This window comes from Dicentrarchus labrax, unplaced genomic scaffold (genome assembly GCF_905237075.1).
Source record: "Dicentrarchus labrax unplaced genomic scaffold, dlabrax2021, whole genome shotgun sequence".
NCBI classification, from domain to species: Eukaryota; Metazoa; Chordata; class Actinopteri; family Moronidae; genus Dicentrarchus; species Dicentrarchus labrax.
In genome coordinates this window covers 11437616-11451414 of record NW_026136709.1, presented here as the reverse complement: position 1 = coordinate 11451414, position 13799 = coordinate 11437616, and the positions used below count along the sequence as shown (strand labels likewise).

The window sequence follows — 13799 nt, the reverse complement described above, 5'->3', positions numbered from 1 at the left end:
CTGTGGGGGTGTTCTGGATTTCGACTGACTGCGAGATGAGAGTAGCTTCACAAATTTCAGCTAAGTTTTGTCTCACCTAGTCGGCCTCCCAAGTGACCGCTCTCCAGGACAGGAAAGGAAAACTCCCAGTCAGCAGATGAGTCAGAATCAATTGGGTATTCACTGATAACATCACTCTGGCCAAAGTGGTCTGAATATAGGACGCCACTGTTGTCAAGGGCAAGGGGCTGGTATTCAGTGGTGGAGTACAAAGGCTGTTGAGGGTCAAACTCCCCCAGAGGGTGATATAAAGGCTCTTCTCCTGAACATAAAGAGGATGAGCTGTTAAATAATTCATAAACTAACCATTTTACTGTAACTATGCCCTTGCCCATTATTACTTCTTGTTGACTTCCCCTATTGAGGTCTATGTCTTTAATGCTATTAAGCTGAACATTATGAGCATGGTAATCATTATGCAATCACACTTTTCTTCACAAAATGCACCTACAGAATGAAATAATTACCATTTTAAAACAGTAAAAGCTAGCAGCACCAAGGTAGCATACACAGCTGCCCAGGCTTACCTGATCCTGCAGTTCTTATTTGGACTAGAGATGAGATAGAGGAGGGCTCGGGTTCTGTCAAGCCTATATAACGAGAAGGAAAAGAGAGAGTGTTGTTTTCTATTTCAGTACAGTCTGTTTTTACAGACGCTACCAGTCACATTTAATTACACACCAGCCATAGTTGACTTCTTTTCATTATTCTTCAACAATGTTGCGCTGTCTGTCATGTTCACATTTCGCTTTTTGGCTCTAGTTTCAGAGGCATTCTCGGTCAGAGAGATGGGAGTAGAGGTATTGACAGCACGGGTGTAATGTGAAAAATCTGTAGCTGGTGGATGCAGGTTGGAAGTTGTGAAAGTCTCAGGGGACGTAGCAGGAGCCTCCATGATGGATGATGGAGCATTGAGATCCACTGTGTAACAAAATGGGACTAGAGCACAACAGAAGAAAATAGAAATTAATCCGAGTGAAATAATAGCAATTTACTGTACATGTCCAAGTGCATACATGTTTTTTTCTACCTTCTTTGGCAGGTTTAGAGGATGCATTAACCAAATACAGGCTCCAGGTGTACTGGATGTATTTTGGGGCAATATCACAGCCTTCACACAAGGCCCTGACAGAGAAAGTCTGATCCCAGTTCACCTGGTCTCCCTGGCACTGAGGGCAGTAAACTGACACCTTCCTGGATTGGAAACATTCACATACATGGTCAGAGATACAAGGTGTATCAAAGTACTGTATGTTAAGGCACATCTATAGTCTTCAGATATAGTGATGTTTCTCTCACCTGATGACATTTGATGCTAATGTTAAGAAGGTCTCTGATGAGGCTGAACGCTCACCGCTGTGGATGGTAAGTGTAAACTGGAACTGGTCAAAGTTGTGTTTTAGGAAACTAGCAGGAAATGTGAGCACAGGAGACAAAGTGGGAACATCTTGGTGGAAGCAGGAGCTGGATATGGAGCTGACTGGTTTACAAGTCCAACTGAAGCTGCGAAGAGAAAATAAGAAACAGCCCTGAGTCTGAATGCACATTTGAGTGAAATCTTTCCAGAAGTAAAGGTATTACTGTACCTGACTGGGTTCATGGGGGAGTCAGGGTCGTAAGATCTCTGCCCGTCCAGGGTTACCACCGTGGTGTTCTTGTTGTGAATGAAGATGTTGGTACCGCCCTGGATGAAGGCCACAGGAGGGCTCGGTGTCACCTGCACTCTCACACTGTAGTTACTGTACACCACACTGCCAACGACCTGAACCTGCAGAGCAATAACAGCTATTGGACTCAATCCACAGTGGAGTGGAACATTAATTCTTATAAAGAGTGCCCGTTTAATGCATCCACTACTTAATCCACTACTTACCCTGGCTATGACGGTATAGGTGTCATAGAGCAGGAGATGGCTGGGCAGTACGAGGCTCTGTCTGTGTGTGTCTGTGAAGGGCAAAGTCAAGGCCTGTCCTGCAGAATCAAACAAGGTCCAGTTGTAACGAAGGCCTCCTGAAATGTCACATTCAACTTCAGTCTCATAGGTCACCCCCAGGCGGATAACCTCATATCTTTGCACCTTGAAGAAAGGACAGGAAATGTGAATATATTTTTAGCTACCATACTACACAAACGTTAAGGTGGCGGTAACAGCCCTGCTGGTAAAAATGTACCTGTAGTTTGAGAGGTCCCATGTTTTTGACTGGTGGAGGCTGACAAGGCCGGTCCACAACAAAGATGTGACTACTTATAGAGACAGAGCTGACCAGGTTAGACACAGTTACTGTCACTCTGAACTCTCCTGTCCTGCAGAGAGTAAAAGCACATACAGTAAATGTACACAGGCAAAAATATACATTAGAGTAAAGTAACTGAAGAGTAATGAAAAGACAAGCTGACTAGGATGTTTGCAAAAGATCTCTGAACTCTGAAGTTTATCAAATAAAGATTTACAAGAGGACATTCAAGGTTGTCAAGTAAGGAAACTGGAAGAATCTTTCTTTTAAAACTGTTGCAAATACAGGAACTATACCTTGACTGATACTGTTTTGAGGCATATACCAATATTGATAATTGAGAGTTCAAAATAATGACATATTGGCCAATAATCTTTTTCTTTTCTTTTTTTTTTTACATAAATACATAATAGAAACAAAACGTTTAAATAAGGATCCTTCAAATTAGTTTTATTAAAGAACTGTGACCAAGATATTTACTGAGAGGAACAGTTTAAAAATATTCTTCTCAAAGGTTGCTGGTCACAATCTATGCAGTGGAAACACTGAAATAACATATCTTAGGCATTTCTGTTTTGGATGTGTCCACAAACAATTACCCCAAAACTGATATATCTAAAATAAGCCTAGCTCAATTAGAAACATCCAAATAAACTAATTAAAAATTAATACTGGTAGTGAAACTCACCTGTGGAAGACATGCTGTTCTGTGCTCTGTCCCACCTTGCATGATCCGTCTCCAAAGCTCCACAGGAAGGTGGCGTCAGTCCCCAGATTTACCCGGCAACTCATCGCCACTGTTTGGTTCTGCAGGACAGAAGCCTGGTGGAGCAGCCTGTTGAGGTTCACTGCTCTCTGGACTACCAGCGGGAACACATCAGAGGTAAGGGAGGTCTGGCCTCTTGACATGACTACAACTACATCATACCTACATTGAAAAGGGGGGAAAAGGTACTATTCAGGGAAAGATCAATGTACTGCTTCTCCATTTACTCTTGTTAACAGGTTATCTAAGTGCTTTTATGAGATAATTTTGATTATTATTTGATTTAAAGATCCCCTCCAGACATAGACAAATAATCTGCTTGGAACAATAATGTGTGTTTGATATGTTTTTATAGTATAATTTCCACATTAAAATCCTCAATAAAAATTACAATTATGCATATTTCTAAAGTTTTCCTGCTGCAGACAAGAAAGTGAAATGAAAAACATATTTTTGATTTTGATTTTAAAGATCTAAAACTGAACCCCTACGCATAAAGCACTGTGTTTACATGCCTCAGTATTTGTTTAATGTACACATCCATTTTCTATTTAGAGAGAGTGACTTTAGGTATTGGGAAATCCCTTCGAAACTTTAACAAAGTCCCATTCACAAATGGTAATGTTGAAACACTTCTGACATCACATTTTACAAAAAAACAAAACAAAATCTGAACAATTAACAGTCTTCTGGTTAGGAGTACAATAAAACTCTGCATAGTTTGGGAGTCAAAGAAGCGTCTACTTTGTATTTTGAATATTTCATCAGTGTGTCATACCTGCCAGGTTTTTGGTATCTTTTGGTGATGGTCCTTGAGGTGGTTCTGGCTGATCTTGAGTCTCCAAAGTGCCACAGAAACTCCACAGAGTCCGGTACTTCAGCCACAGCCAGGAACGTTATATCTGTATTTGTGGGATAAGCTTGCTTTGCTGCATAAATCCTCACTGTTAGGAGACAAAACAGACATTACTCTGTATATACCACACATTATAAATAAATGAAGAATGATGAATTTCATGCCAATGACTGAGGGGTGAAGAATTATTAGAAAGAAAAAACTATTTGTTTTTAAAAAAGTGGACCTGAAAACACTAAAGGAAAAAATGTACATGATGTCCCATCAAAGACCAATTAGATCAACTTGATTATTTTGAAACTTCTATTTTCTGTGACAGTGATAAAAAAGGCCTATAGTTAATTCTTCAACAGCTTAGTGGTATCGTGTTCAAAGAAAAGCATGAGACCTTCATTGAACTAAATCTGCATGTGAAAAATTGATGCCATAAGAAAATAAATTATGCATTTATTCATTAGAAATTAATTAGAAATTTGTTCTAATCAAAGATCAAAATGTTTAGACACTGATTAAAGATAAAAAATCTCAGACATTTACAAGAAAACAAAGCCTTTTCTGAAATTTTTAATTAATGTTCACATGTTCTGTACTGCTCAGCAGGTGTTGGTTAAAAATACTTCCTCACCATTGTCAGCTGTGAGGCTGTGAACCAGACTAGTAGTTGGTTGCCACACTGGATTAACTTTAACTTGTGGTGATGGCTTCCTGTTCCTCTCAACACGTACCCTCATGCTTTTGTTCTGAGAAGACACTCGGTTCTCAGCTCGAAGCTCAACCGCAACTGTTCCTGAGTGGTTGAAAAGCAAAACCGCCGTTGCCTCTTCTCCTGCAGTGCAGTTGCTTTTTCTGTACAGCAGTGTTGCATTCACCAGCAGAGACACGGTCACATTTGAGCCTGCTGTGATGCTAAATAAAACAGAGTGTTTTCGATTTGTTGTGAACACGCTGGGAGCATTCAGCACCAGCTCTCCAACTGGGTCTTGAACGAGGATGTGTGAGCAGAATGAGGCCCAGCTTATTGGGTTAAAGGCCTTAACTGTCACTTTATAGCAGCCTGCTATTGTAAGAGACACACTGACATTCCACTCTTCAGTTGTCCTGCTCGTCACGAAAGCATCGTCCAAACTAAAAGTCCAAATCACTCTCGACCCCATTCGGCTGGCAGGGCTGAGAACCTCCAGGTTTAATTCTGCATTGGTTGAAACTACTGATTTCCAATTCCCAGAAGGCCTCACGGCATGTATACGCTCATACACCATCAAAGCTTGAGGCAGGTCGGCGGAGAGCAGCACTGACCAAAGATCAGAAGTGGAGAGAACAGATGCTCTGAGGTGATACTTTCCTGCGGTGGTGGGGAGGCGGCAGTGAAGGTGGAGGTGCAATTGGCAGCTGGAGCGGTTGTTGCCATGGTTACTGTTTTTCTGCTGAGCTATTCTGCTTGAATGATTTTCAGCGTTATTAACGTTCCCACTAATGTTTCTATTGTCATTACTAAAGTCACTACTGCTTAAATGATCCTTTGCGTCAGTGCTGTCATACTCGGCATTCAGCGTGAGGTTGAGGACAAGTAGGTGTTTCATGGTGGTGAACAGCTCCACATTCACAGAAACGTTCTCTCCGGAGGTCAGCTGACTCTCTGATACACTCAGTCTGAGGTCAGAGATGGCAAGACGCACAACCTGCAAGTATAAGTGCAAATGTGAGATTAAAGACCAAAAACAGTAACAAATTGATTCCACTAATAAGTATTGATTACCAAAGTCTGATATTGCTTATTCCTCTGTGCCATAGAGCTCCATTATTGCCAAAAAACAATTAAAAACACATCAGTGAGCCACATTTCTTTATTACAATGAACATGGGCTGCTGTGAATACTTGCTAACTTACCAAATATGTATTAATCCGCTGCTGAAAATAGTTCCCAATAAATGCTCAGTCTACTCCTGTTTAAGTAACGACTGCTTAAAACTAAAGTTCCCAGCTGTTTTAGGAAATTACTGATGCTTTTTAAACACAATGAAAAATATAGATGCAACATTTTTAAAGTTTTACTTCTTCAGTAGGAACCAATTTGCTTGAGAGCCACAGACAGGCAGAGAAGTTTTGGTCTTTTCATGGGATTTGTTGACACTAAACACATCATATAAAATGTTGCATTTTAAATAGCAGCCTTATCCTTTAACCATTTAATATAATATAATTAAACATGAGGATAATATTTTCAGTAACTGAAATCAGACTACTCACAATATGTATTGTCTCCTGTGTCCATCCATAGGCACTGGAGGCGTTCACTGACACGACGTGAACTCCTTCGGTTTCAAAGGTCCAGTTCTGGAAGCATATAGACAAATGTTTCTTTATCCATCACATTAAAAACATGACATGAGAAGAAATATTTTTTTACTTTAATACTTTTGTTTTATTTGTATCATAAACACTTTTTTTGGGGTCATTCTAAATCACCAAATTATCAAACCACCAAATGGAGAACAGCATTTCTTCCGAAGACCATAAATTATTAGTATCTGCTTAGACTAGTTTTTGGTGTCTATAGTCAAAACTAAACTCTTCTAAACAGCACTGAATGGATCTAGATCTGGACTCACCAATATTACAGCATTACTCTCTTTAACCCATTGACTTCCAGTTGAAGTTCCACTCACTTAAATTCAGTCTGCACACAACCGATTGGTGCATCTCTCTATGAGTCAAAATAGAAGCAGCTCTGGTTCTTACGACCGAAATGAGAGATTGCACTTTGTTATAACCCCTTGTTGTGTGTTGCTATGGCAATAAGTTAGATAAATAATTCAATAAATACTTACTAATTATTGTATGGTTGTATTGCTTATGTGATAGATTTCAAATGTTTACCTCTATTAAATAAGAAACATAATTTAATGTGGGTAAAAAATATTTGGCTGTTATTTATGGGTATTTCACTGATTTAAGTCATTATTCTAATAAAATTCACATTTTAACAGATTTGTTCTTACTAAACCTTAATTCCACATGTATTTTAATCCATTATTAATCTCAAAAGCAATTATTTATGTCATCTTCATTTTTAAACAGCGCTGGTTATTTTGAAAAAGAAAACATGCATTACCTCCATAACTGAATCTAAAAAAACATTGAGAGGCAGACAGTGTTTTTAGTTTTTTACTTGTTATTGAAAGGGCTGTAATGTTTTTTGATGCTCTTTGTTATAAAGCAGTCACAAACAGGCCAGACTGTAAACTGAGCAGGCTGACCTCAACATCACTGATTCATCGGTAGTCAAAACAGCTATCTCTTGTTGTCACTGAATGTGCAAAGATGCTCCATTTAGACTACACGGTTTTGCTGATTCATGACCTGGATCAATTAAAAAGAGGTTACTGGCTTTAATTTTTAGATACATGTGCATAGTACAGTCCTCATTTCTCAGCCCTACTTACCACAGCGCTGTTCAGACAGTCAGAGCTGGGGAGACAAGCTGTCTTTACAACTTCCATGTTTTTCCCTTTCTCCTCTTGAGTAAACCACCAAGAAAACTCTACTGGCAGACTACTATCACCCATGTCTGCCCGCAGAGTGACAGGGTCGCCCAGGTATGCTGCCTCGACTGTCACACTGCTGGAGTCTGTCGGCGGGAAAGGGGTGCAGGAGGGGCGGCCCAAGGGGCCGTGAAGCACAGATATCACCAGACTGTGTGGAGAGGGCTGCAAGACGGAGAGCAGGAGTGTGGAGGAGAGTGTGGAGAGGGGGTTGGAGACACTGACGTCTAAACATAAAATGACAGGATAAAAGAAAAGAAGAAGAGAGACAGAGGGTTAGTGGCCCACATAATAAATATTTCTAATTTTTAGTTAACAAATGATTCATCATTGAACTGTGTTTGCTCTTGTTGACTTACTGAGTTCATATATTCCTGGGGTTTCCAAAATCCAATCAGATGACACAACAAAGGAGCCATCATCCAACACGCTGACATGATGTGAACTTTGACCTTTAGGGGTCGTTTCCTGAAACTCAACAGTGACATAAGAGAGGTCCTGCCCTCGCAGACCCAGAATCCCTAAAAATCACAGAAAAACTCAACTGAAACAGGAAACTGTGATATATGTTACAAATGTTTGTTTTAATTATGTAATCATTAATCAAATATCATTGTATTATTTCTGTGCGTGTGAATATATTCAAGCACATAAAGAAACTCATTAAGAAGCACATTCTGAATGAAATATTGTTCAGAACAACATAAATTAAATATTCTCTAAAAAAAAATCATCATTATTTTACAACTAGATTTAGTGGAGTCATTTCATGTTTCATCATTGTAATATTTATAATTTCAGAATTGACATTGTTAGATATAATATATATAATATATATGAAATATATAATATAAATACATTTTTGTTGATTATTTTTAACCACATTACACAATATATCTGCAGCTATAATGGAAAATGTGTTTTCATTAGAATACACAGCTTTCTATAGTTTATATTAAAAAAATGTATGGTAGAGTTTTTTTGCGAAGTGGCTTTAACAGTTTTTACAAGTACATATATTTTTATTTTATTTATATATTTATTTTGTAAAATAATGAACCCTTTAAAAGTCTAAATGAATAAAAAAACACTGACAACAGAAAAGCTATCTTTATAAAATAAAGTCTTCAGTTGGAGCAGTTATGTTCACTGTCTCTCTATTATAATTCTAATAATAATAAAATATATGTTATGATAATGAATAATATGATGTAATAAAATCTTTTAAATAAAATAACTGATTATATATACTAATCATGTAAAAGACAAAAAATACATTTACACAATTATAGAGCCACAGAAAACAAATGTTAAGGAAATAACAGATATAGAGATATAATATAAACAATTTGTTGTCACTTTTACATAAAGGACGAAGCATCTTTACCAAAACAAACCACTTTGCCAAGTCATAACACAAACGTTTAAAGAGTCCTATTTCCAAGAACTGCACTTGTGTAAAATACAGTATAGCAGCTGACCTGTGGGCTGGTCGGGGCTTCCAGCCAGGTTTCCTGAAACTTCCACAACAAAAGTCCTCCCAGCATGCACTCTGTTTGGAGAAGTAGACAGACGAATGCTGTGCAGAAAGGGTCCTTCAGTTCTGTAGAGTGCTACACTTCCCTGTCCACCTCCAACAGGCAAGGAGAGGACACTGGAAAGGAAAAGATTCACAGTCAAAGATCCAGCACAAGTCAAACACACAAAGCTTCAGGGACTGTGACGTGAGTGAGTGAGTGAGTGAGTTCATAATTTACAAACATATGAATTTGAAATGTTTCACTCAGACTTTATTTGGTGGCATTAAGGTTCGTGCCTTCAGCCACTTCTGGATCAGGACTTGAAACAGACGTAGAGAGGCCATGGTTAGCAGAAGTCTGTCTCACCTTTGTCTTTTACTTTCTGCTCTGACATCCTTTGTGCCTCCATCGGACGAAGTGTTGAAACACTCACTGGCAACCAAACCCTGTTGCAGGTTGCCACAGTAACAGCCCTCTGAGGTCAATGCAGCAACCTGGTACCTTCAACAACAAATACTGAAAGTAAATAAAATACTGCATCCAGCTCATCTAAACACACTTACACAAAACTCAGTGCTCGTGTTAAAATGTCTGTGTGACAATGATGTTTTAGAAAGAGGGTGACTTAAATTTATGGTCACACTTTGAAGCAATAAGCTCCATGTTATTAAAAATAATAGAATATATATATATATTACTTCCAACATAACAATATATGTAACTGAGCCCATAGACCAAAGCTCCCATTTTATTTGAATGGCAAGGCTTTTTGCTTAATGAAGAATAATGCTTTTAAACACAAAGGTTTGGGGGGTTTTATCAGATTTTTCTCAATAGAAAAAAAGAAAAAAGATGGACTTTTGTGTCATTTATATATATATATATTAAACTGGCCTGCATGGCGTTTGAAAACAAATTCTAAAATATTTCAGAATGAGGACATCACAGCTGCACGGCATACGTTGTAAAATAGCAATGTTTTAAAGCACAATTTGAAGACGATTATCATACAAGACTATTGGCGTCGCCATTGAGCAACTGCTGGTCCCAATATGAATATGTAAAAGAAATCATAACGTGGATTTTCTGCTTAATTTTAACACAAATATACAAACCGGCTTTAGCTGAAATCCTACACTTACCCCTCATCCAGGCAGCTTGCAGAGCAGGTTACCGGGTCAAGGTCACGGGCACCTTTGGATGCGTAAAGCCTGCTGCTGGCGTTGACGCACCCCACGAACCACGGTGATATCCCGTGACCTGGTGGAGCAACTGCCACAGACACGCGATGAAAAAGCGGGTGCAGTGAAATGAGCGTGTAGACAAAAGCACTGAACATGTCTGAGGCCGCAACTGGAGCAAAAAGCCCAGGAGGACAGCTGGACGGACAGACAGGGACAACAGTGACAAGAAGAAGAGGGGAGGGATGAAGGAGAAAAGCAGGTGCATTGACGCATCACGCTCTGTGCATACAGTACAAGGTGTGTGTGGGAGGAAGGGGACACACAGTGGGACTGTGTGCAAATGAAGGACCCAAATTAAATGTAAGTGAGGGTGTGTGAGAGCTTTTGACTCAAGGCCGTGGTGTTTCCTGTGACGCTGGTGAGTGTGAAGCGATCTTTGCTCGCGCAGTTTGGCTGTATTTTGTGCCACGGAGTTTAAGGGGGAAAAAATGGCAGATGCACTTTTGTATAAGAATAAACGCGCATCTGCCCTTTAAACGTGAGTATTTTCCTTCAAAGTCAATATCCAGTTGTAATGCCATGTTGCTTGCTGTGCTCTCCATTCGCTGAAAAGCATAATTACTAAAGGTCACCAGTCAGCCACGCAAAGCTGAATATACCAATTAGCAGACTTGGGGCTTTTCCACGCAAAATAAAGCAGCTTCCCCTGGTTAAAAATAAATAAAATGAAAAAGGCCTGTGTTGCTATTTGAGCTGCTGGTTCTTTTGTTGCAAACACTCCAAAATTAATGAGGCAAAGAAAATTGTAAGCACATGAAACAGAACAACAGCAGTGGAGGTAAAAAGAAAGAAAGAAAAAAAAAGAGCTGCGTGTTGTTATTCTGCCTAATGCACAGGTTTAATCTGAAGATCTGCCCATAAAATCATTCTTTTAGTCTGATGTTATTAACCCTTCCTCATTGAGATAAACCGAGCTGGCCTACGCGCCCACATGCGCCACATAGGCCTACAACCGCCACCACAGGAAGATTAATTATTTCTTCACAACCTTGTGTTTGTGTGTGTGTGTGTGTGTGTGTGTGTGTGTGTGTGTGTGTGTGTGTGTGTGTGTGTGTGTGTGTCTACGTGGAGCCACGAAGCAAATCTCATTGTTGGTTTGATTCCGTTATTGTCCAGCAAGCCCGTTGGACGCCGGTTTGGACCACCTGAGGAATCAGATCTCTATTCTTACATCAACTTTAAAAAACAACAACATCTGGAGTCTTCAAAGGCATCCCAAAGTGAGCACATCTCTGTTTTAATGTGCCAATTGGAATATGGTCTTTGACTTTTGTTTTTTAAAGGACCAGTCTTGTACAGAATCATCTGCGAGCTGACCTGAAGGAGCCCTTATATCAGTAGAAAGTGCAACACAGAATAAGCTGCAGTATGAAAGATATCTCCTATTGGGCATTGAGTTTTATTCTTGGACATTTTTTTTTCTGACAGCGGGGTGGCACCTCCTACAGCTGAGTTCCAGCTTTGTGGATCAGTGTGTTATCTCTCTGCTTGGGTCACTTTTTGCACAATCCAAGGACATTCTTCAAAAACGTCGTTTTAAACTGGAAATGAGGGAGAAATGATCTCACCAGCAGTGGTATTTTTCCCAACTTGGTTGTAAGAAAGGTATGATTTAAAGCTCCGGTATGAACTCCCTCTTTCGACGCATATTTTTTTGCAGAGCACTTCAGAGCTGTTGGGCTGAAAAATGTCAACAAAACGCATCGGAACCGGTGAAAGTCTTTCGTCCGAGTCCAGTTTGCCCTGTGAGCCCTTCAGTGAAAAAAGTGTCTTCGTCGTGCATGCAACTCCACAGATCCACCTTAAAAACCTCTTCCGGTTTCCGACATCCCCTTTAAGAGAATTTCTCACTCCTCCGTGCGTCCAGCAGGGGGCGCTGTGAGACCGCGCCATCTCCTCGAGCTGACGGTACCAGAGAGGCACAGCGGGGGGATCAAACACATTTTCTCTGTCCATTTTTTATACGGAATACGCGCATATTTGGGGGATTTCGTTTCGCCTCTCCGCTCAGGGACTCGAACACGTCTTCACATCACAAAAACACCGCATCTGACCACAGAAACTCAAACAAATCTTACTTGATTTCCCCCCAAAAAAAACTAAAACGTGGGACTTGTTATTGTTGATTTAATATAGATTCAGCTGCATATGTGTGAAAACAAATCAGCCGTGGGAGTGGAACCTATATTTAACGCTCATTTGCATATTAAATTGGGATCACTGCATGTGAATTAATTTATAGTGAAAACACATATTGCTTTTTTTGCCGCGGGACCCCCCGGAGCCCATTCAAGCACCCCTGGAGGTCCCCGGATCACACTTTGAGAAGCATTTTCTAACCAAACCCTAAACATCAATAAGTCGCGCTGTAGTCGTGACGGTGCGTAAAGCCCACCGCAGGCCCGCTAAGCTCCAATAACCTGCCCAATTCGTTAAGCGCACGCTGTGCTTTCAATGTGCGCACGCCGTGATACAATTAACAAACGATGAAGTCAACGAAATCTTTCAAAAAAATAGCTGCTGGATCCGCGTTATGGCGCTGCGTAACGGAGAGACGAAGCGTTATGTAAGCGCCTGCAGTCTGCGCCCCTACCGAGGACACAGAGTCCGCTGGAGAAACCAGTTCAGCTGACTCCGGTGGACTGAGAAGTCGATTGACGTGGAGAGATAATAAAATAGATATTGTCACCAGGGTTTTGTTACAAAAGCCGGGACGTCGAGGAGGAAAACTAGCCGTTGTTCACACAGCTTTTTATTTGCATAATTTTAACGAGTTTATCGGCTGATACTCGACCGTATGAGAGGAAATTAAAGAGTGCCAGATTATATATTGACGCATGTATGGAGATATGTACTTTACACTGATGAGTAAAAAAAATAATAAAACAAAATGTGAGTTGTTTATCTGTTGATCAGCGGCTGGAGGTCATATTTGCTTCACCTATTTATTCGCCACCACATGACAGAGTAAAGTTCTCCTCATCTGAAGTAGTTAAGACATTAAAATATAGAAATGTCATGATTGCTTCTCCCAGACATATATATTTGACAGTCTATGCGGCAACCTCCTCTTTTCTAACCCCATTATTTTTGGTTTTCTGGAGGAATATTAACCCCTTATACCTGCTTATTTGGCCTCCTTATCAGGTGACTTCTACTTAGTAATCTATATTTTAGTTAATCAATGTTGAAGATATTTAAGTCTTATCTCACCAGGCGCCATCTTCATGAACTACATCAACAAATGCCCCATGTAGCAGCTCCAATACGTTTTCTTTAAAAAAAAAAAAAAAAAGAAGAAGTCTTATGTAGGCAGTGGTTAGGTGGACATTTTTCAAGATATTTTCACGAGTCATGGCAGCGAGTTTCCACGAGAGAAAAAGAGACATAACTATAAAAAAATATGAAAAATAAAGTGTGTTTTATTTGAAGGAAGAATAATGGGAGATGTTTCAATATATCTGTGCTTCACAGAAAGGAAACAGTTCGTTCAGCTTTGTTCTGTTATATTCAGAGACATTTCAAGCAGCTGTTTGGATATTTTTTGTCCAATCTGTAAGACAAAGCTTTCATCTTTCTATCCAACCTGAAACCCTC

The 13799-nt window shown here is 39.8% G+C and overlaps 1 protein-coding gene across 1 annotated transcript in view; it reads right to left on the bottom strand.

Moving 5' to 3' along the window:
• LOC127369251 (polycystic kidney disease 1 like 1) overlaps positions 1-11331 on the bottom strand; it is a 36191-nt gene extending 24860 nt beyond the window's left edge. The window contains exons 1-17 of the mRNA XM_051410431.1: positions 10101-11331; positions 9325-9459; positions 8920-9092; positions 7798-7959; positions 7340-7665; positions 6144-6230; positions 4521-5574; positions 3818-3983; positions 2962-3201; positions 2211-2343; positions 1913-2116; positions 1626-1807; positions 1339-1542; positions 1070-1233; positions 721-978; positions 567-629; positions 77-301 (exon numbers count right to left, since the gene is read on the bottom strand). Coding sequence (XP_051266391.1) covers positions 77-301; positions 567-629; positions 721-978; positions 1070-1233; positions 1339-1542; positions 1626-1807; positions 1913-2116; positions 2211-2343; positions 2962-3201; positions 3818-3983; positions 4521-5574; positions 6144-6230; positions 7340-7665; positions 7798-7959; positions 8920-9092; positions 9325-9459; positions 10101-10297 — 3973 coding nt within the window. The 5' untranslated portion in view covers positions 10298-11331. The remainder of the gene's footprint in view (positions 1-76; positions 302-566; positions 630-720; positions 979-1069; positions 1234-1338; positions 1543-1625; positions 1808-1912; positions 2117-2210; positions 2344-2961; positions 3202-3817; positions 3984-4520; positions 5575-6143; positions 6231-7339; positions 7666-7797; positions 7960-8919; positions 9093-9324; positions 9460-10100) is intronic.
• Between the last annotated feature and the right edge of the window lie 2468 nt (positions 11332-13799).